Below are 22,515 nucleotides of genomic sequence, written 5' to 3'. Positions count from 1 at the left end.
GAAGCCCTGAGAGACAAGTGATAAAACAGAATCACAAAGCAATATCTTATTTTATAATTTAATATATACACTACATGTATTATAATTTATAAAAATATTTTTCCCATAATCTTATTTTCTCATTGCACAGCTACTGTCTTCCTCAGTTGCTCTGCTTCCAGTGCAGCTTGTTTTAAGTAGAGCTTTTATCCAATCAGATCTCACCTCTGTGTCTCTCGGTAAGAACAGAGCCAGAGGCCTGCAGAGTCTCAGGTGCATCCAGTGCAGTTTAAGTGAATGGGGACAATATTGTTGATTGTCATAGTGTTCAACCAATCAGATCTTTAGTTTGAGATGTTGGCCGTATTCTTTGACGCGTCAGAGCCTGCTAGCCAGCCTATAATGACGTCAGCATTACATGCCACTCAGTGTCCATGTGTAGCTCTGCCACTAGGTGCAGAGTGTGCTGTGATTGGTCAGTGGGCGAGCACGTGACTATCGTGAAACGAAACTTAACAGCAGAGGCTGTCGGGTAGTGAATCACATCACGTGGTGCAGCTCAGCCAATCAAATATGGGCATTCTGACTGAGTGAGATGTACCACACACCATGACACAGGGGGCTGAGACGAGGAAAGACGCTGCAGAGCAGTACGTTCAACGTTCAAGTTGTGAAAGTAAAATCCTATGATAATCTCTTTGGTTTGCGGCTTGTCATTAAGGAATGATGGCGGATCCCACAGCCAGACCAGCTGAGGACATTATATTTTCCTGAATTTAGGCTTTTGCATTTTCTAAATGCTCGAGCATTATTCAAACAACTCGTACCGAACGGTTTAATACGAAGACGTACATAGTTACAGCCTTAAAAATGAATAATAGCTGTGGTGCCATCATGTGGTTATAATGTGGTATTTCAGCTGCAAGGACAGCAGTGAAGGCCCAGGTATAAAATGCACGGCCCGCCACTGGTGTTTCGAGTACTTGGATTAAAACATGAATGCTTTTAAAACCTGCCAAGCGTGTTTCCCCACCAGTTCTCACAGATAAAAAGTAAAAAAAAGAACATGCCAGAAAATTATTCTGACGATCTTTTGTCAGATTCTTTATTTTGAAGTGTTGCTAGATGCTGCAATTTACAACTTTCACACTTCAAGGTCTAATTAACTGTGGGAAAGACTTCCTTCTTTCTGTTTCTCTTTGAACACTTTGTCTCAATCTGCTACTTCCTCTTTGGTTTCCTATTTGAAACTCAGTTCCCATTTCATTTAATCTCTCTGTCTGCTCCTGTTCCCCTTTCTCTCTATAACAGCCTCTGCCTCGTCTATCATGAGAGTACATGACCTGGCTTGGAGGCCTGTAGTTGAATCAGGCCTCACAGGTAACTGTCTGTTCAAAGGTCTACTCTTCCACCTTCCTGATAGCAAACACTGCACAGTATTCTAACTGTAGCGGACATTATGTGTAAATAACATTATTCATGACATGAAATAACAAACACATACTATCCGATCATTGTCTATTTTAAAAGGCCACTCTTTCTTCATTGCTCTTCCCCTTTTTACTTCCTCTGTGTTTCCTCACATATATAGCAAAACCTCATTCCCACATCCCCACTTTCATTTTTACATCTTCATACTGTGGTTTACTGCTACTGTCTTCTTCTCCTATCATTCTTCTTTTCATTCAAACCTTCATTTAACCCCTCTCTCTCTCTCTCTCTCTCTCCATCTTTCTCGTTTCACTGTGTCCTTCCGGTCTACTCGTCTTCACCCAGTAACCTCAGAGATGGATGGGAAAACGTCCTCTGGCATTTCCTCCACCATCTCGGCCCTGTCTCGTCCTCCTCTGCCTGAACCCCCAGACCCCTCTGTTCAATCTTCTTTACCCACACGACCACCAAGCATTACCCAGCAGGCTCGGCCCTCCCCCCATGCCTACACATTGCCAGCCTTTACACGTGCCCACCCTCCTGTGCTTCCCAAAATCTTCCAGCCCGCTACCGGATCAGGTATCGGTCAACAGATATTCCTCCTCTTGTGTGTTCTCTTGTCACTTTTAGCGCCAGATTATTTTGGTGGATCATTTTTTAGTTAGGAATTGTTTAATTCACACCGCTCTGTATGGTTGCCAGTAATATTAGACACATTTGATTACGATTTCTAATCATTCTGTTGCACCAGTTCCACGTCCATGACTCAAAACTGAAAAGTGTGTTGTTTTAGCACAGCATTTCAATTCAAGTGTAGTTTGAGCACAACTACCCAAGTCATAACAACTCAAATTTTAACATTACATTGATTTGACAAGAAAACTGAAATCTTAATAGTAGTAGAAACAGTGAATCCTCAAAAGGTTAACTCAACTGCAGAGAGAACCAGACCTTTTGTTTTTGGTCCTGGTTTTACCATGCGCTCTGTAACTTGGTTTAAAAATGTGCATTCATGTTTATTATCATAATTAGTATAATTATTTTACATATTATAATTACTATAATATTACAGTTATCAGTTATAATAATAATAATAATAATATTACTTATTATTATTATTATTATTATTATTATAATTGTTAGGTACATGAGAGACAGGGTTTTATGCCGAATTGTTTTTATATATATTTATATTTTGCAGAAATACAATTACAATACAATTTTTCCAGTTGCTCATGTAAACATTTTTTTAAGATTTTTGTTTGGCCATTTTCACCTTTATCTGTGCTCCTTGGTTAGTTTTTATTTTTATATTTTTAAACAGCAAAAGAGAAACAATTATAAAAGATTAATGAATGAAAACTGTATCCGTGTTTATTTGACACTCTGGCTTAATTTAAATAATTTACAGTAAAATGTATTGAAAATGGCAGTAAATGCTGTCAATTGATATTAATTGAGACACAAGGAATTCATGTTGTTTCACCTGCCAATGGCAACATAAGGTAAAAAGCTCTCGTTGTAAACCTAAAGATACAAGCATATCTACTGTAGCAGGCTGGTACTGTAGTTTAGTGAGTGAAGTGAGAGATCCCACTGTTATGGTTAGAGATGACGTTTGGACAACAGAGTCTAACTCAGTTAAAACCAGTCTGACTGTAATAGTTCTAGATTTTGTTTCCAGAAAGAAATCAGTGTAACTGTTAAATATGTACACCCTAGGTTCTTCTTAAGAACAAGCCTGTGACTTTTGAACATGTGATCTGGAGTTATGTAACATGCTATACATTTGTAATTGGTCTGAGGCACCTCCTGCTGTGTCGATAAGTCAGAATGCCCTTATTTTGAATCTCTGAGCCTTACACAGGCTTATAATCAATTTATCCATCAGTATCTATTAGAAATGTCCTAATTGGCTTGTCTCCATCAAACATTCAGACAGGTCTGTGTTAAGGCCAGTGAAGTCAAGTTGAATAAATTGCTTCAGTTGTTGTTATAGAGCCTTTTGCTCTAATTGCTCTTGAAAAGGAAAAGCGTGTCTACATTATAGCTAGACTTTACAGCAAGGGGTGATTTATTTCAGCGTCTGGTGTTTATTTGAAGGCTGATAGCGGTATGACCCCAGAGGCTGGGAGCCTATCTGCCACAATACAATACAATAAGATTTGTAGTCGATACCAATAACGAGGAAACTCTACGGTTCTCGATACCCGAATCGATACCACGTTAAAAAACAACTTGCGTTAACTGCTGCTGATTTGTTGTTCACAGTGCAGCATTTTAAGAGACAATTTCTATCGTCCCTGGTACGATGGGACGCTGTTAGTCGCAAGGGCTGATCCCCGGTATACCTGCAGTACTGTAGAAAAACAAAAAACATCACGTTTTCAGAATTTTGTTATCTTCCATCGTGACATCCCTACTTTGTTTGCAGTTTGGTTGACTGCAATCTTAGAACCCATCGCCTGTCGATCTGAAGACGATTTAGCCTCTGGGGGCAAATACCAAAATGTCGAAGGGTTTACCTGTGATCTGGGATTAGCGTAAACCACAATGTTTTCTTAAACCTAACACTGTAGTTTTGGCGCCTAAACTGAACTGCGACGGTTCCAGGGCGTGTCATGTAGTAGGTGTGTCCTATAGTACTGTGGACCTGCAGACAGACCTGCTTGAATAATTCTAGGGTTCCGGTATGGCCAGTGGATATCCAGATAACGGATGATAGATATTCACGCCTTCCTCGTCCGTGCATTGGCCATTGTCTACAGTCCAATAAAAACCTGAGATGCGAAGAATGTGTTAGAGTTGAGATACAACAGTTACAACAGTTCATTTTGTAGCCTATCCAAAGCAAAATCAGATGATAGGCAATGGGTTCACAGATTTCATTCAAGCCGATGCGTTCCGCTTCTTTTGCTCTGAACACGGACTGTTTACCTGCATCCAACCAAAGACCGCTCAAACCTGATTGATCAATACTCCTCGGACCATAAACGGAGAACAGAACGCGTTCGATACCAAAATCTTGTCCCATTGCCTACAGATTATATGCAGATATATGTTTAGGTTGGCTAGACATATTCTGTGTATTTCTGGTTTCACTCACCATTGTTCTGTCTCGTGGTTTGTCTTTCCGCTCTCCCCTTTCCTCTTACTTCTCTGCCACTTCCTGTCCATCCTCTGCTGTCTTTGTTTAGTGCCCATTTCAGCTCCTCGAAGGCCCCATAGCTTCCACAGCGACTGCTCTCCAGCCGAGGGCTTGGAGGCTTTCGTTACCTTCACCCCTTCTAAAGCCGCCACCTCCACCTCTTCCCTTTCCTCCTCACCCTCCGTTCCATCTCTCCGCACTCCCACTTTCTCTGATACCTCACAAACAGGTATTACGTGATTCCATTCAAAGCTGTGATTGGTTTCTAATTGACGAAAGGATCCAAAATACAGTCCATGGTGCTGTTTATTGGTCTTGATTGGATATAAGGGCTAATGCTGCATTCGCACACAAGACAGACATGAGCTCCTACTTCAGGATATACCATTCATTTAGCTTTTATCGAGCATTATGGGAAGCATCTTTGGCCTTTGTTTTTTATTGTTTGGCCGACTCATGAAATTAATGTTTCATGAGTTAAAGCAGTTCTTCCAACACTTTTCTTTGAAATCACAATGATACAGCATGCTTTTGTTCTACCATTTCTTCATCCCTACTTTCTTTTCTTTTATTCTCTCCATCTTCCTCTCTCAGCCTGTCCCAGTGCCTGGAGAGCACAGGGTGTTCCTTCCTTTTCTTCTGCATCCTCCTCCTCATCTTCAGCTCCTCTCAGCTCCTTCCCTCTTATACCTCCACCGCCTGCTGCTTCCAGGCAGCCCAAAGCTCGCTTCTCCTCTGCGGGGGAGCCAGGTTCCGCCCTCACCCGGCCCACCAGCCTGCCGTCTGCCCCCGAGACAGGTACAGGGACAGGTCCTGTCAGAGGCCGTTGATACACCTGTTACTACGCATTTACTCCTGTTCCTCCCTCCATCCCTACATGTTCGTTTTTCCCTTCTCCTTATTTTTTTTCCAGCTTCGTGGCAGAGTGAATGGAGGCCTCCTAAATCTCAGGCGCCTCTAGCACAGCCTGCCTACTCCCCTAACTTTCTGCATCTCTCTGCCAACGATCCTGGACAGCCTGCAGTGCTGCAGAAAAAGCAGATAGAGACGCCATGTAATTGTGCTCTACCTTCAGCCTCTCTGCTGTACTGTGTCTAACATTCGATGTGCTTATATGTAGCTTTCATCCTTTAGAATAAAGAATTGACCGTTCATTTTATCTAGGCCGACAGTGCCCGAGCATAGTTAGAGAAACAAGACAAGACTCTCAACAATGCAGAATTCTCAGTAACACTTTCTATGACTCCCATTTCCATAATGCATAAAATAGTGATAATAAGTTATAATGTTCTTATAGCACTGTCTAATCATAGATATAAGCACCATAATGCTTCTTAACAATAATCTTTAAAAAATTCATAGTGACAATACTTCATCATTGCTGGTCACTCAGTGTCATTTTGTGTGTATTGTTCCCATTATGCATTGATTAATGCCATTTTTCCACTTTGTTTACTAAAGCAAACAATGAGCACTTAGAGGGACGTATAACCAGCTTGTAATGTATATCTGCCCGTAAACCTTCATTTACCAACGACCACTACAAAAAATCACATGAGAATGCATTTTAACAGATTATAACACACAATCAAATTCTTAGAATGTATTACAAATATGGGAATTATAACATAAATGTCAGTGACTGACCAGCAATTATGAAGTATAATGATACTTGACCTTTTAAGTCACTGTAAAATGCTTTATGATGAGGTATGATTATTGTTATAAAGCATTATGGATATTTATGAGTGCTTAAGACTATGATTATACAGAGCTTTAATAAGACTATGATGCATTATAAGTTTATATGTTTATATTGCAATATAGATATGGATTTCATAGAAATGGTTCTCTATGTAATAAATGAGGACACTGGTGAGAATGTATTTGTGGATTCACTATGAAAAGAGCTTTTGTTTGTAATGGTCTTTACATATACCATAAACATACAGAACTAACACTGGAGAAATGCCTGATGGACTGATATTGGAAAGCACATGTGTCGTTGATATTCCACCTTCCATTCCCTCCACTCCTCTCCTCCTTCCCATCATCCCTCTGCCCCCATCATGTTTCCTCTCTGTCAGCTTCATCCTCTTTGGAGCAGAAACCCCAGGGAGGGTCTGGATTCGTTCCTTCCTGGAGACCGCAGGGCATCCCGACAGTAGAGACCCTCTCACCTTCTCCTTTCAGTCCTTCCTCTGCTCTTGTGCTCTCTGGGCCTCCTCCTCTTCCTCCTCCCTCTCAGCCTCATATATCCCAAACTGCCACAACCTCACACAGTGACCAAGATACAGGTACAGAATCAAAAAGGAGCCATGCCGAGTGACGAAACTCCACCAATGTACAAGCACACGTCTCCCCCTGCTGGTTGTTTTCATTAAAGCAGCTAAACACTTGATACAAAATATACAGTGGTGCCATATGAACATCGAGCTTATCGCGTATAGTCGCTGTTTAATTCCTTCTACCCTTTTCTTTTGTTTCAGAATTCAAAAGACAGTTGAGCACGCTGAGTGAAGAGGACAACCAGTGTACGACTTCCACAAGTGAGCGTGAACACACGAGTAGAATAAGTGACACCTTTAGACAACGACTGCATGGACAACTGTGTTACTTCATGCTGTTCAGCTCCTGATCCCAGAGCGCCGGCCAGCCGGAGGCCAGAGTCGTCCAGGGCTTCGGAGCAGAAAGGAGACGGACGTTTTGGAATCGAGGTTGTGAAGACATCAGCAGGGTGAGTTCATATGAAAGGTTGCCTTTTTATCGGTTTTGGTGTTTTCTTAATATATGGTGTGGTTGGCATGGCTCTAAAGGACTAATCCCGCCCCAGATACTCCAACGCTGTTTGGACATTTGAACAAAATACAAAATATGCCTGAAAATACAACCACATTGCTGCTGCATGTATTTAACAGTGTTCGAGCATTTAGAAGTCGATTTTTCCTTCAGTGATAGGATTTCCATCAAACGTTAATCGCACTGCATGTATTTTACTGCTAATAACTTATTATGATAAGTTGCACAGTGCTTATAATATCGTATTCTATTTTATACTTGCATTTGGCAACTGAAAGACATAGGTCTATATTTGTATTCAAAGCCAAAGGAGAACTGCACTGACTGATTATAGGGTTTGTTGAGAGATTGGGGGTTTTTAGAACCGAAAGTAAATATATAAAAACATATCTAATGATATTAATTTAATTCCTAATTTAATGTTTAATTGTCACTATAAATGAATGATTAAATCACAAATGAAATGGTCTGTGAGCTTTACTGGATGGCTGGCTACAGTAGTTGGCAGTCGCTAGCTTGCTGTCGGGCCAGTTTGCTGTCGGGCCAGTTTGTGGAGCTTCTTAACTGTGAAAACGTTGGAGGAACTTTTTTATTCAACATATATATTTTTTTCTAAAACTGCCAATATTCAAAATTACACCTTTGGTTTCTCGTCTCAAAAGTTTTCAGGAGTGATTTTAATGATGCAAAGCGTACGAAAGATACCCATTGTTGGTCTGTTTCTCTTCGGTGGTTGGCCCTCGGGTATCTTTGGACCGGGTAGCCCACCTTCTGCCTTCGGGAACAAGAAAGTGAGCTGCTAAGTCCTTCTGTGCCTGTCTTGTTTGTAGCGCCGGTTAGCATCATCGTTAGGCCAGTGTTAGCCTTTAGCAAACCCCTGGAACACCTGGAAGGGTATAGCCAATCAGAGGCAAGTCTGTAAGACTGTCAGTTATATTAAGGATCAATGAAAGTATAAATAAAAAATAAAAATGTATAATTCAATAAATGTTTTAACAAATGAATACGTAAATAGATAAATTATTATAAGAATGAATAAATAAATGTACAAATGTGAATTTATAAATATATATATAAAAATGAATACATAAATACTATCATTCAATCAATCAAACTTTTATTTCAGACTCAGGGTCCAGATAAGACAGGACATTACATAGAATAAATTACATCCAATGGCCTCCCAATGCCGTACAAAGAGACAGCTGTACTAATGTCTCCACAGCTGGGACTGGTAGCGCGTAGTACTAAAACTTATGTTTGATAAAACCAGTTATCAGAGTCATTAAGCCGGCAAATTAATTCATACATAAGATTTCTTAAAACAGTTCGCAAAGTATTGACTCCTGCAGCCACAAACACCATCTCGCTCTCTTAAGTAATATTCTCATGGCATCATGATAAGCTCCTTGAAGTCTCTGTAAATACAATAATACATTTAACATTTATATGTTCAATGTCTCATTTAATTTGTGATTTATTTATTTATGGTGAGAATCTAGCATTACATTCATTTGTATCCTTTCTTATCTTTTTATATATTTAGTTTCGGCCCTGAAACTAAATACAGTCTGTTATTTTGATATTTCTTTCTAAACAAACATGGGTTTATGTTGCTAGACCCTACATTGACAAAAGGTATTCACTGTATTAAAATGGTGGCTTGTGTGGCTCTATGTAGGAGCAGGCAGCCCACAGTATGTAGTCTTCCTCCTTTTGCAGACTGCAGTGTTAGAAGGCTGTCAGCCAGGACTGCATCTGAATCTGAGGCTTAGATGAGGTTTGACATGATTTGTCCTGGTTCATCCCAGCAATTGTTGGCGAAATGTGGTCCAGGGCTTTGGTCAATATTGAAGATCAGCACAGAACACTTTGTACAGGAAAGGATTGTGTCTGTGATTCTCCTGGCAAACCAGATTGTGAGTCTGAGCCGACAGCAAATGATGCAAAGCAGGGGCGTTTCTAGGATTCAAAGAAAGGGGGGCTTAGCCCCAAGGGGAGTGTCATTTTTGCACGCACAGCGCGCAGCAATTGTTTTGGGGCCCATTTGGGGCCGCGGATATCCATTGGTTCAGACAGTTCATAGATTGGTTCAATCAGAAAGAGTGTGATTTTGCTCTGTAGTTTTGCTTGCATTCAGTATATGATAACACAAGAGACAGAATTTGAGGGTCATAGTGAAATTTGACAACACAAATATGAACTTTTCTCAAATAAATAATATCCGCGTCACTCCCAAACCCTAATTCTTAAAGGCACCGCACACAATGGATGGAGAATGGACCTGACAGTGTCAACTTTATATTGTTAAGTATGATGATAGGCTATTGGATTGTAATTTGAAGGGGGAGAAAACATACAAACCAGAACGCACGCACATATGTAGCATGTTAGAGTTATAAATAACTTGTCCATGTGAGAAACAATAGTTAAATTTAATGACATCACTAAAATAAAAATATATCTATTTTTTTCTTCTTTTTTCTTTTTTAAAGCCAATAATGCCAAATTATTTGGGGGGGGGGGGCTGAAGAACATTTGCGGGGGGCTTCAGCCCCCCTAAAATAGGCCCAACGACACCCCTGATGCAACGTAAAGCGAAGCAATATTTTTGTTATAACCATTGAATCAAATGGCTCTCTGTACTGTGAAAGCGTTGCTAGTAGCCCCACTCTGCAGCTTTGTGCAGTTTCCAGATAATTGTTTTGATTTACTGATTTGTATAATTGATATATAAGCTTTCACATCTACTGTTCGTAGTTCACAAGCTCATATGTTGGTTATTTGTTACCCAGTCAGTGCAAAATGGGCAAAAAATGTTTCATTACGCTGCTTGTTGAGCTGCGTGTGAAATTGCCTAGATATGGAATTTCAAAAAACTTTCTTTGTACGTTGAACTTTTAACAAAAACAACAGCAAGTGCCAAATGATCTGGCAGTGTGGTTTCAGTGTATTATTTGAAAAGGCTGTGGCTGCTTGGCTGCCTGGTCATTCGTTCCGTGATTTATCACAAAATGCTTGTTTGGTTCGTGACTCTGGTTTAAATCTCCTGTTATCCTTTGTAGTTGTTACATTGCTTATTGGCTTGTGTGCTGTTCAGTGGAATTCTGCGAATATGGCCTGGATATGGACTGTATTACTGCGGTAGAGACTTTCCTTACGTCATAACTCTGATCTTCATTTGTTTGTCCCTCAGACCTGAGAGTATGGCCTCACTCCTCCCCCTAAGCCCAAGAAAGCCCGTAGTCCAAGGGCTAAAATATTTTGAGATGCCAAAAACACAGATGAATCAAACTGAATTAAGGCCAACAAGGACATTCACGAGCATTCAGCCAACAGTTGCTCCCTTTGCTTCGGCACCAAAGCTAAACCCTGATTGTCAAGATTATACCTCTGCTTCAGTCAAGGGGCCTTTGGTTAAACCGGGGAGTCACTTGTCCATTCAGTTAGGAAATTCAATAGCCCAACCAGAGCCTGTTCAACACAAACCCATTTCTCCTACCAACCCCCAACCAACTTCCAGATCACTCCAGGGACCTTTGTTGCACTTGCCTCAAATTGCTACAACCTCTGACACAAAACCGACAGGAAGGATAGGAGTGGCCCATAAAAAAGAAGCTGTAACTATGGATTTGGGGTAAGTGTAGCGTGTTACTCTGTCAGTTAAATCCCCATTTTTAAAAGCACACCAGCCTTTTTGTTCTGACATCAAACTTTGGTGTACTTTATTCCTTCAGAAATGAGAGCATGGCTGCTCAGTCTGGAGAATGGTCCATTGCAAAAAACTCACAGCAGGAGAAGCCACAAAGTGACACTCGAAAAATAAGCCCTGCTGTTCCAATACCCAATAGAGATAAGAAAATCGTATGCAACATGACTGCCTCAGACCAAGTCTCTTCAAGATTGGACTCTTTTGGGTTTCTCTCAGCACAGCAAGCCACAGCAGACAATTCATCAAAACAAAGAGAAGAATTTAGAGTGGATCTTGCATCATCTTCCACAAAAAGCTTTGATGTGCATTGTTTCGACCCACAATGTTCTATGGAGAAAGGGAGAACTGAAAATGTGGCAAGCTCAGCAGCCAGTACAGAAGAAATGTGCTTGTACATATCTAAGGTGGAACTTGGTCCATTATGTACAACATGGGATTCTATTTCTCATTCACCATCCACTTTACAGCCTGAAGTTCAGATTGGACGAACAGTAGGCATTCTAAGTATGATTAAGTTACAATCAAGTTGCCCACAATATTCCAAGATTCCTGGCATGTCATCTTTATATCAGTCAGAAATTACAGCTTGGCCTGATAAGAGGTTATTGCCTCAGAGGTTATCCAACAACAGATTTCCTATACTCCTGCATTCAGACTATAGATCTCTTTATGAGGGTAGTACAGGAATTTCAAAAATGGTGGATTTAACACCGTCCTGCTCCAGGTCTGCCAGCATTCCCGGATTCCCATCTGCTTTGAAACGTGAGCCAAATATGACTTGTCTTTTACCTATATGTCCCAGAATTAGCAGGATTCCAGGGTTAGCTTCTGCTGGAGCAGTGAATGGGTTTGAAAATAATGTTTGGGACAGTTCTCTGTGGAAGAAACATTTGCAGATAAAAGAAGCATTTGTTTCACATATGTCTTGTGTTCAGGAGCAAGCTGTTACTGATACTAATATGGTTAAAGTCATGGTGGGCATGTTGCCAACATGTTCTAGAAAGGCTAGTGTCCCAGGGTTTCCTTCTGCACCATTGCACAAGGCTTCAGCTACTCCAAGTATGGCTCGTCTTCTCCCTACATGCCCCAAACAGACAATGCTTGCAGGTATGCCTGGTAGACAAGGAGTTGTGGCATATAACGACAGCTGGCATATTTTAAGGGAATTTATTTTAGATCGACCATTGAGAAGTAATCTTACTCTGATTCAGGAAAAGTCACATGAGGATAAAGAACATATGGTAGATATGTTACAATCTTGTCCCTGGAAGGAAACCATCCCTGGTTTTCCCTCTGTGCCAAGAAAAGAACCAATTATGCCCAGTGTTCCATTTACACCAAGTCAAGATCCTAATTTCCCAAGAAAAAACAGAGTCATTGGTTTTATCTCTAAGGAGCCAGTTGGTGCTGAAGGTGAGGGTTCGGATATAACCAGGCAAATGTTAATAGGGAATCCCTTAAGTAAAGGGAAAGTCTTTATTCCTGACAATTACCCAGGTACAAGTCAGGATCTAGACAAAAGAGAACTATTAAGTACAGTGGCAGTGTTTCCTTCATACCTTGTGAGAACCTGCCTCGTAGGTATGCCCAAAGGACCCCAGAATCTGTTACCAAATATTGTCAGTATTGTACCTATATGCCCTAAACAGACCCAAATTCCTGGAATGCTGTCTCAAAATCAAATCATTTCAGACAACAAAGATTGGCATGCCTTGAGGCAGTTGATCATCAAGAGACCAGACAAGAAAACACAAGTTCACCTTGTTCAGTGGATACTGAAAGACAAAGATATCCCTAAAAATATGGTTGATATGCTGAGAAGTTGCCTGAACAAAGCCAACATTTTTAGCTTACCCTCTGCTCCACAAGAACCCAGCATGATTAATATAATGCCTTCATATCCCATACACAGTGGAGTCCCTGGTTGGCCTTCAAAGACTGGACAGAAACTCTGTTTGTCTAGCTGCAATGAATGGTTTGCTTCTAAAATTCTACATTGGGACAGTCCATTTATCATAAAGGAAGTACAGATTCTAAATGCAGTTTTGTGTTTTGATAGAAACACTGCTGAAAGTATGAGTTCAATATTACTCTCTTGTCCTAAGAATGTTAGTGCCCCTGGGTTTCCGTCTGCTCTGACACTGACAATAACAGATGGCCCAACTATGGTGAATTTATTGCCAAGTTGTACAAAGGAATCTAGAGTTCCTGGAATGCCACTAAGAGACACCGGCAAACAATCAGAGTGGCTAATGGAAAGTAAGTCGCTGCTACTTCCTAGGGAGAAGTCGGCAGTTAAGTTACATTTACTGGATGTTAATGTGTTCTATTCTGATTGTGATATGATCATAAATATGGTATCAATATTGCCATCTTGCCCACAGACAGCCTGTTTACCAGGCTTTCCATCTGTGCCATGTCAGGTGTTAGCAGATATACCAAGTATGATCAATCTGTTGCCTACATGTCCAAGACATTCCAGCGTATGTGGAATACCCTCTAGATACAACAGTTATTCCGATGAGGCAGAATGGAATGTGTATAAAATGCCAGCATGGGAAAGGCCATTAAGAAACCCAGGGAGACTGTCAGTAATACATGATCATAAAATGTATTTTACAGAAAAGGCGGTGGTTAAGATTATGGTATCAATATTGCCACCCTGTCCAAAACACTCATTTATTCCTGGAATCCCCTCGAAGGCAGGAGAGAGACAAGTGGAAGCTGTGATGAGAGGGCCTCAAAGCATGTTAACAACTGTAGCCACTTTCCCAAAACACAGTCAAATTCCAGGCCTACCTGCAAAGAATATAGCAAAAGATTCGAATGGCTGGTATGTGGACAAGGATGTAGTTTGGAAAAGCTCATTTAATAGAAGGTATGGAGTTGTCCACCAATATTTTACAGTTAAGGATACATCATATAGGGACAAAGAAATAATGCTGAGTATGCTTCCATCATGTCCTCGACAAGCCCTGAACCCTGGATTTCCATCTGCTCCACAATCCCAGGCTGTTGATGCCATTGTGGAAAAACATCCAGATATGGTAAAGTTGCTGCAATGTTGCCCACAATGGTCAAGTATCATTGGTTTCCCCTCAAGAGTGTCAGTTATTTATGATTCTAAAGTAGGGTGCTGGCCAGTGGTGATGGTAAAGACGCAAGACTGCAGTTCATTTTACACAAAGTATAGTTCTTCCCACAAAGATATAATAATGGAAAGTCTTTCTCTTGAAACTTCTTGTCCAAACATTGCTCTCAGTTCTTGCTTCCCAAAAGTTCCAATGCCTGACATAAACCGGGATCCGAATATGGTAAATATTGTGCCATCTTGCCCAAAGAAAGCCTCTGTTCTTGGGGTACCATCCACACATGTGCACCATTCAGAACAGGGGTGGCCAGGAACAACAATAAGTGAAAATGAAAGAGAAAACCTTACAAATGAACAGCTGTCACTGGAAGAAAGTTACTTTTGTAAGGCTTCTGTCAGAGAGGGATCCAAACTGTTTATGTTCCTGAGCCAAAATGTACCAGAGGATGTAGAACAAAGAATGTCAATAGAGTCATCAACCTGTCCCATCGAGACCATCGTCAAAGACTTACCATCATCAAATTCTGTGGACCAGTCATCCTCCAGACTTAATGGGATTAAGATGTTATGGGATGAGGCCAGTCCAATTCGATTTGACACAGAGAAAACGAAATCCGATGTGTGCTCAGCTTTGGAGAGATGTAAAGATGAACAGGGCTTTTCAATACCAATTGAGGCTGAAGAAAAAGCTGTTGTAGAAAAAGGGTGAGTTGGAGTTGGAGTTGGAGTTCTCTTTGTGATGTCAGGAGTGTAGGTTTTTAAACATCTGCTTTTCGATTCCGTTTTCAGAAACTTGCATTGCAGAATGTGGCACTCCATTCCTGACATGCCACTATTCTTGAGTGTTAGAAAGAGGTGGGTTGCCTTGGTTTGCACGGTGACGCAATGAGGTGATGCATTTCCACAATAACACATTTGATTTATCTCAGCACCATCTGACTGCAAAATCTGCATTCCGTGTGTGTCATACTTTGTTTAGCTTTGAGTTATTCTGTGATTCAGTGTTTCCCTCTTGTCACTTGTCATTGTGGCAGCCCCTGGGGTCAAAAAGATATTCAAGAAACTAAAATTTCAATGTAAGAAAAGGGGCAAAGATGCAGAGACTTTTGTAGTGACTGTGGAGAGTCATGGTTCCATGCCCATAGAGAGTCAGATAAAGCTTCGTCAGTAGAGTTAATAGGCATTATTACTAAGCATTGATGACACTGGATGAAGGGTCCATTAGATACTCTAAGAGTGGGTAAGTATGAGAGAGGCTAATACTTAGCCTCTGCTCTTGTCAGATTGATCTCAGAGTAGTGATGTGTGTTGCATGGTTTTAATTTATAATGTCCTCTTGAGGTAGGCTTCATTTCTTGCCATTCATAGTAGCATTGTCGCTTTAGCACTTGTGAGCAAAATGGTTTGCTATGGAGACCAAATTTATAACAAAACAGCAGCAGAATACAAGTGCAAGTCAGTTTGGAAAACCATCAATAAATACATAAAACATAAAAACCAACAAAGACACATTGAAGCTAAGTGTAGAAGTCAGATGACTACAGAAAGATGAATTATTAAAGAAATATTTGCTTGTTGGAGATGAGTTCTGTGTCGGTGAAATTCTTGATTTACAGAAATCCAAAAATATTTCTATGGAAAGATCCAGTTCAACGTTTACTTTCCAGCACTTTATTTTTTATATTTTACAACTCTTGATATTATATGAAATATTTTGAAGTCATTTTTCATTCAAAAATAACGCTGGCTTTACTGCACGGCCTGTTGTAGTTGTGGAATCAACCTGCTGTGTCGTGTTGTTTTGTTTGCTTGTAGCTTTTTAGCTCTTGTGGACGGTTGTTTAATACAGGCTGTTTGGAGTGAATAGCATGTAACATTGCATGCATTAGTGTAAAATACCTATCATAAGAATGGTAATGAGTAGTGACATAGTTTTAGTTCCAACAATGCTATATGTAAATTAGTTGTAATTATACTGTCAAGCACTGTTTACTTTCTCATCAATTGATTGAGGTACACTGTACCAGGCTTGCATTCTATTGTGATGAAAATATGTAGAATTACAATGTAGCTTGTGGGAAGGCACACATTATTACACATTATTAATTTTACTTGGCATCTTTCAATAGTAAACTTTGACTTTAACATACTTTAATTTACCTTCTCTTTAGACATGAAAACATGGTTTCACTACAGCCGTCATGCCCAGTTGTTGCTGGTGCAGCACAACTCCCATCCCACACCCAAATAAATAATGCTGAGCAGCGGTTACAAAAACATCCCACAAACAGGACCATAGTATGGGAGGAGCTACCAAAGGCACCTACAGTAAAATGTCCGACAGACCAGACCATATTATGGGAAGAGCTACCAAAGGTGACTACAGAGGCAACTAAAAACACATCAGAAGAAGAAATGGAAATGACAAAAGAAAGGGTCGGTCTCTCTTCCATGATGTTAAACACGGGTGATGAAATGAAGACATATACAGAAGCTGGGATTGCTGATCAATTGCCAGATCACCCAACAGTTAGCAACATATTTGAATTCACTGCTACTGCTAAACAAACAGATGAATGCCTACTGGACAGCAAGTCTCCTTGGGATACACCTTCAGAGGATAATGACATTGTGGATAAAACGTCTTCCCACCCTCATGCACAATATGTGCCATACTATGTGAAGCCTGAAATGGAATACAAACAGTCCACTTTCTTGGTTGTCTGTCCCAGTGTGACAAGCATTGCTGGCATGTCGTCCAGATTACCCATAAAAGAAAAACACTGGCTTATAGATCAAAAGCCAATTTGGGAGAAACAATCAAAAATGAAGGAAATATTACCGCCATATGCATTAAAGGATGATGAACAGAACAAGAAGCAAATTACTTTACTTGTACCCTCTTGCCCCAGAAAGGCAATTAATCCAGGTTTTCCTTCTGCACCACAATACAGTTTAGTTTTTTATGGACCAAATCTGGTGGATATTTATCCCAGTTGCCTAAGTGTATCCAGTATACCTGATGCACCATCTATGGATGAAGCCAGCAACAGATCATGGGTATCTCAGCAGGCTCCACTGTTGGAAAACAAAATGAAAGCTGAACTTGTTGTAATGACAGCGTCACCAAAAGAGAAGAATGAAATTAAACTGGGAGCTTTGGTACCAACTTGCTCAAGACATCTTTGCATACCAGGCATCCCATCAATTACACAACCTGCACATCATGCATCAGATATGATGAGCCTTGTAAGATCCTGCCCCAAAACCTCTTGTATTGAAGGTGTTCCATCATTAATGGAACCGTTGAGCAAAAGCTGGGCTACAGATTTCAAGCCCTTAGGGGTAACACAGACAAAACAATACATAGTTATGATTGAAGAGAGACCTCACAACGATGACATGAATGATGACATGAGAGCCATGTCAGCTTTAGCCCCAACATGTCCAAAAGAAGCTTGTGTTCCTGGATTTCCATCTGCCCTGGAACCTACAGTAATCTATAATGGTTTTAGTATTGTCAATCTCCTTCCATCTTGCCCGGCTGCATCAAGTATTCCTGGTTTTCCTTCAATGCAGAAAGATGACAGCAAAGACTGGAACACTTTTCATCAGCCGTTATGGGAGAAGCAAATGAAAAAGAAGTCTATATTACTACTGGACAATGATAAAATGGATGAAGACATGAAAGGAGTTGTGTCTCTTGCACAAAGTTGCCCAAGAGAATCACTCATCTCTGGTTTTCCCTCTGTCCCAAAACCCAGGATAAATAATGTTGACATGACAAATATGGTCAGTCTTTCAAGCGCATGCTTAAAAGTGTCACAAATACCAGGATTTCCATCATCTAATTCTTCAAAAGAATGGACAGTGAGCAGGAAACCACTATTTGAACCAAGATTAAAAGAAAAGCTGGTGTCATTGATAGACAGATGTGAAGGAGATAAGAGAGCAATGAAAGCAATGGTTTCTCTTGTACCATCCTGTCCAAAAGAGGCAAGGACGCCAGGATTTCCTTCTCATCCAAATTCCAAAAGCATTAGTGCACCAAATATGATCAGCCTTTTACCATTGTGCTCGCAAGTTTCCAAAATTCTTGGATTCCCATCAATTGATGGGGATATAAGTGTAGGATGGGTAACAGAAAAGGGGTCATTGCTCCAGAGGCTACCAAAGAAGAAGGTCATATTTGACACATCAAATAACAACAAAAAGATTATGAAGACTATGGTTTCCTGTGTACCATCCTGTCCTAAAGTGACAAGAATCCCTGGTTTCCCATCTATTCCAAACCCCAAAATGGTGTATTATGGCCTAAATGTAGTCAACCTCCTTCCTTTGTGCCCCCTAGTTTCTCTCACACCTGGATTTCCATCAGTTGAAGGGCACAAGGAAGACGGATGGTGTGCTGAACTGGGTTCATTGATGCAAAGACCACAAAAGAACATCCCATCCCACACCCAAATAAATAATGCTGAGCAGCGGTTACAAAAACATCCCACAAACAGGACCATAGTATGGGAGGAGCTACCAAAGGCACCTACAGTAAAATGTCCGACAGACCAGACCATATTATGGGAAGAGCTACCAAAGGTGACTACAGAGGCAACTAAAAACACATCAGAAGAAGAAATGGAAATGACAAAAGAAAGGGTCGGTCTCTCTTCCATGATGTTAAACACGGGTGATGAAATGAAGACATATACAGAAGCTGGGATTGCTGATCAATTGTCAGATCACCCAACAGTTAGCGACATATTTGAATTCACTGCTACTGCTAAACAAACAGATGAATGCCTACTGGACAGCAAGTCTCCTTGGGATACACCTTCAGAGGATAATGACATTGTGGATAAAACGTCTTCCCACCCTCATGCACAATATGTGCCATACTATGTGAAGCCTGAAATGGAATACAAACAGTCCACTTTCTTGGTTGTCTGTCCCAGTGTGACAAGCATTGCTGGCATGTCGTCCAGATTACCCATAAAAGAAAAACACTGGCTTATAGATCAAAAGCCAATTTGGGAGAAACAATCAAAAATTAAGGAAATATTACCGCCATATGCATTAAAGGATGATGAACAGAACAAGAAGCAAATTACTTTACTTGTACCCTCTTGCCCCAGAAAGGCAATTAATCCAGGTTTTCCTTCTGCACCACAATACAGTTTAGTTTTTTATGGACCAAATCTGGTGGATATTTATCCCAGTTACCTAAGTGTATCCAGTATACCTGATGCACCATCTATGGATGAAGCCAGCAACAGATCATGGGTATCTCAGCAGGCTCCACTGTTGGAAAACAAAATGAAAGCTGAACTTGTTGTAATGACAGCATCACCAAAAGAGAAGAATGAAATTAAACTGGGAGCTTTGGTACCAACTTGCTCAAGACATCTTTGCATACCAGGCATCCCATCAATTACACAACCTGCACATCATGGATCAGATATGATGAGCCTTGTAAGATCCTGCCCCAAAACCTCTTGTATTGAAGGTGTTCCATCATTAATGGAACCGTTGAGCAAAAGCTGGGCTACAGATTTCAAGCCCTTAGGGGTAACACAGACAAAACAATACATAGTTATGATTGAAGAGAGACCTCACAACGATGACATGAATGATGACATGAGAGCCATGTCAGCTTTAGCCCCAACATGTCCAAAAGAAGCTTGTGTTCCTGGATTTCCATCTGCCCTGGAACCTACAGTAATCTATAATGGTTTTAGTATTGTCAATCTCCTTCCATCTTGCCCGGCTGCATCAAGTATTCCTGGTTTTCCTTCAATGCAGAAAGATAACAGCAAAGACTGGAACACTTTTCATCAGCCGTTATGGGAGAAGCAAATGAAAAAGAAGTCTATATTACTACTGGACAATGATAAAATGGATGAAGACATGAAAGGAGTTGTGTCTCTTGCACAAAGTTGCCCAAGAGAATCACTCATCTCTGGTTTTCCCTCTGTCCCAAAACCCAGGATAAATAATGTTGACATGACAAATATGGTCAGTCTTTCAAGCGCATGCTTAAAAGTGTCACAAATACCAGGATTTCCATCATCTAATTCTTCAAAAGAATGGACAGTGAGCAGGAAACCACTATTTGAACCAAGATTAAAAGAAAAGCTGGTGTCATTGATAGACAGATGTGAAGGAGATAAGAGAGCAATGAAAGCAATGGTTTCTCTTGTACCATCCTGTCCAAAAGAGGCAAGGACGCCAGGATTTCCTTCTCATCCAAATTCCAAAAGCATTAGTGCACCAAATATGATCAGCCTTTTACCATTGTGCTCGCAAGTTTCCAAAATTCCTGGATTCCCATCAATTGATGGGGATATAAGTGTAGGATGGGTAACAGAAAAGGGGTCATTGCTCCAGAGGCTACCAAAGAAGAAGGTCATATTTGACACATCAAATAACAACAAAAAGATTATGAAGACTATGGTTTCCTGTGTACCATCCTGTCCTAAAGTGACAAGAATCCCTGGTTTCCCATCTATTCCAAACCCCAAAATGGTGTATTATGGCCTAAATGTAGTCAACCTCCTTCCTTTGTGCCCCCTAGTTTCTCTCACACCTGGATTTCCATCAGTTGAAGGGCACAAGGAAGACGGATGGTGTGCTGAACTGGGTTCATTGATGCAAAGACCACAAAAGAGCATTCCGTTTAGGATGAACAGCTCACAAATTAACATAGACAAACCAAACAACATGCTTGCTTTGGTTCCTTCTTGCCCAGGAGCATCAAAGATTCCAGGTTTCCCATCTGTTCCCAAATACAATATGCTGAGTCTTGTACCTGTTTGCTCAAAAGTATCCAATCTCCCTGGATTTGCATCCTTTGAAGGGGCCTCAAAATTCCAATGGCTTTTTGATCCACACACTTTGTGTGATAAACCATCAAAGGAGACAGTATTCATAATGCGCAGTCCAAATGAAGACAGAGAATCTGCAAAGACAATGTTGGCCTTAGTGCCATCTTGTCCAGAGGCATCCACAATCCCTGGGCTCCCCTCTGCAACTCGAACCAAATCCAAGATTGAACCCAATATGATACGTTTTGTACCTTGCTGTTCCAGTGCTTCAAGTCTCAAAGGATTTGCATCCATGACTACAATCCCAAACACAGGGTGGCTAAATGAAACAAAACCAATTTTGCTAAAGTCTCAGGAGAAAAGGGCAGAAATGATTTTAACACTTACTGAACAGGACCAGCTATCTTGCTACAGCATGAAAAGCATGGTGACATTAGTGACATCCTGCCCAAAAGAAGCCAGAGTACGTGGTTTTCCTTCTGCTCAAGTTGTAAACAGACCACCAAATATGGTCAGCTTGTACACATCTGCTCCATGTGTTTCATGCATCCCAGGTTTCCCATCAGCAAGGATGCTTAGCTCTCAATGTATATATATACAAATTAGGACAACACACAGTGAGTCCTTGTCTGAGAAGTTGCAGAATGAGAAGATTTGTGTCATTGCAAAATTCCCAGCCAAACATGACCAAGAAGAAATGAAGTACATGGTAGCAATGGCTCCATCATGTCCACATTTAACTCAAATCCCTGGGCTCCCCAGCATTTCACAATTGAATTCAGCAGAAAAAGAAACGATCATTCAAGTCCACTGTTCTACTGGGAAGCATACACCACAACAATTGCCTCATGCACAGTCAACTCAGTCATATCGCAAAGACCCAAGAATGCCTGATGTTCCTTCCACATCTCTTAGCTTCCCCAGCACAGCACTTACATATGGTGAGACATTCACAGTGTGAAGATTCACTTTTCTATGTCTTGTTTCTTTTTGTGTATTTTACTATGTTTGCTTTTATGACAGAGGAGAAATTCAAAGGCGGTGCAAAGCAAAACATAGACCTTTGTGTAGATAACGGGTAAGTAAAAGAGCCCAGTGCTCTTGCATTGTTTGCTGTGAAAGGGGTCAGTCTAGTGCTTGCCTAACATGGACTGTTTTGGCATACTGTATATACAGTAGTTTTTGTAATTTGACAATACAGTGCATGGTAAACTTCAGTATCTCTGTGAATGCTGTAATTCATTCGATTTTGTATCATGCTGCTGCCCGAGTTCTGTGGATCACACCTTAAACTGTGGTTTCTGGGTCCTCAGCAAATCACAAGTAGAGAGGACAGTAGCAGAGGTAGCCCAGACAAAAGGGAAGAAACCATTGGACACATCAGAGCCAGCGGGATTCTTGGGTTGGGAAGTATTGGAGGCAGAGGGGACAATTACAGAAAAACAAGCAAAGTCCTCTTTGTCAGCAAAAGAGGAAGAGGCGTCAGGATTAGTTCAGGCTATTGTTGGTGTTTTCCAAAAAGGGTAAGTGTAAGACT

General features: G+C 40.8%; 1 protein-coding gene across 8 annotated transcripts in view; it reads left to right on the top strand.

The window, feature by feature from the left end:
• Positions 1-22,515, top strand: part of ehbp1l1a (EH domain binding protein 1-like 1a) — a 49,656-nt gene that overhangs the window by 15,276 nt on the left and 11,865 nt on the right. For 3 of the 8 annotated variants that reach the window (XM_079295532.1, XM_079295529.1, XM_079295527.1), the window contains exons 1-6: positions 10,881-10,994; positions 11,095-14,865; positions 14,950-15,015; positions 16,332-21,919; positions 22,002-22,056; positions 22,292-22,501. In XM_079295532.1, the coding sequence (XP_079151658.1) occupies positions 10,984-10,994; positions 11,095-14,865; positions 14,950-15,015; positions 16,332-21,919; positions 22,002-22,056; positions 22,292-22,501 (9,701 nt within the window). In that variant the 5' untranslated portion in view covers positions 10,881-10,983. Of the gene's footprint in view, positions 1-1,290; positions 1,360-1,755; positions 1,990-4,607; positions 4,788-5,152; positions 5,357-5,471; positions 5,613-6,645; positions 6,856-7,047; positions 7,108-7,189; positions 7,296-10,880; positions 10,995-11,094; positions 14,866-14,949; positions 15,016-16,331; positions 21,920-22,001; positions 22,502-22,515 lie in introns of those variants that run through there. The other 5 variants (XM_079295530.1, XM_079295533.1, XM_079295528.1 and 2 more) reach the window with 5 other exon arrangements.

Source organism: Melanostigma gelatinosum (assembly GCF_949748355.1).
Source record: "Melanostigma gelatinosum genome assembly, chromosome: 23".
In the NCBI taxonomy this organism is placed as follows: Eukaryota; Metazoa; Chordata; class Actinopteri; order Perciformes; family Zoarcidae; genus Melanostigma; species Melanostigma gelatinosum.
Note: the sequence above shows the minus strand (reverse complement) of the source record. Positions and strands in the feature narration are given on the sequence as shown.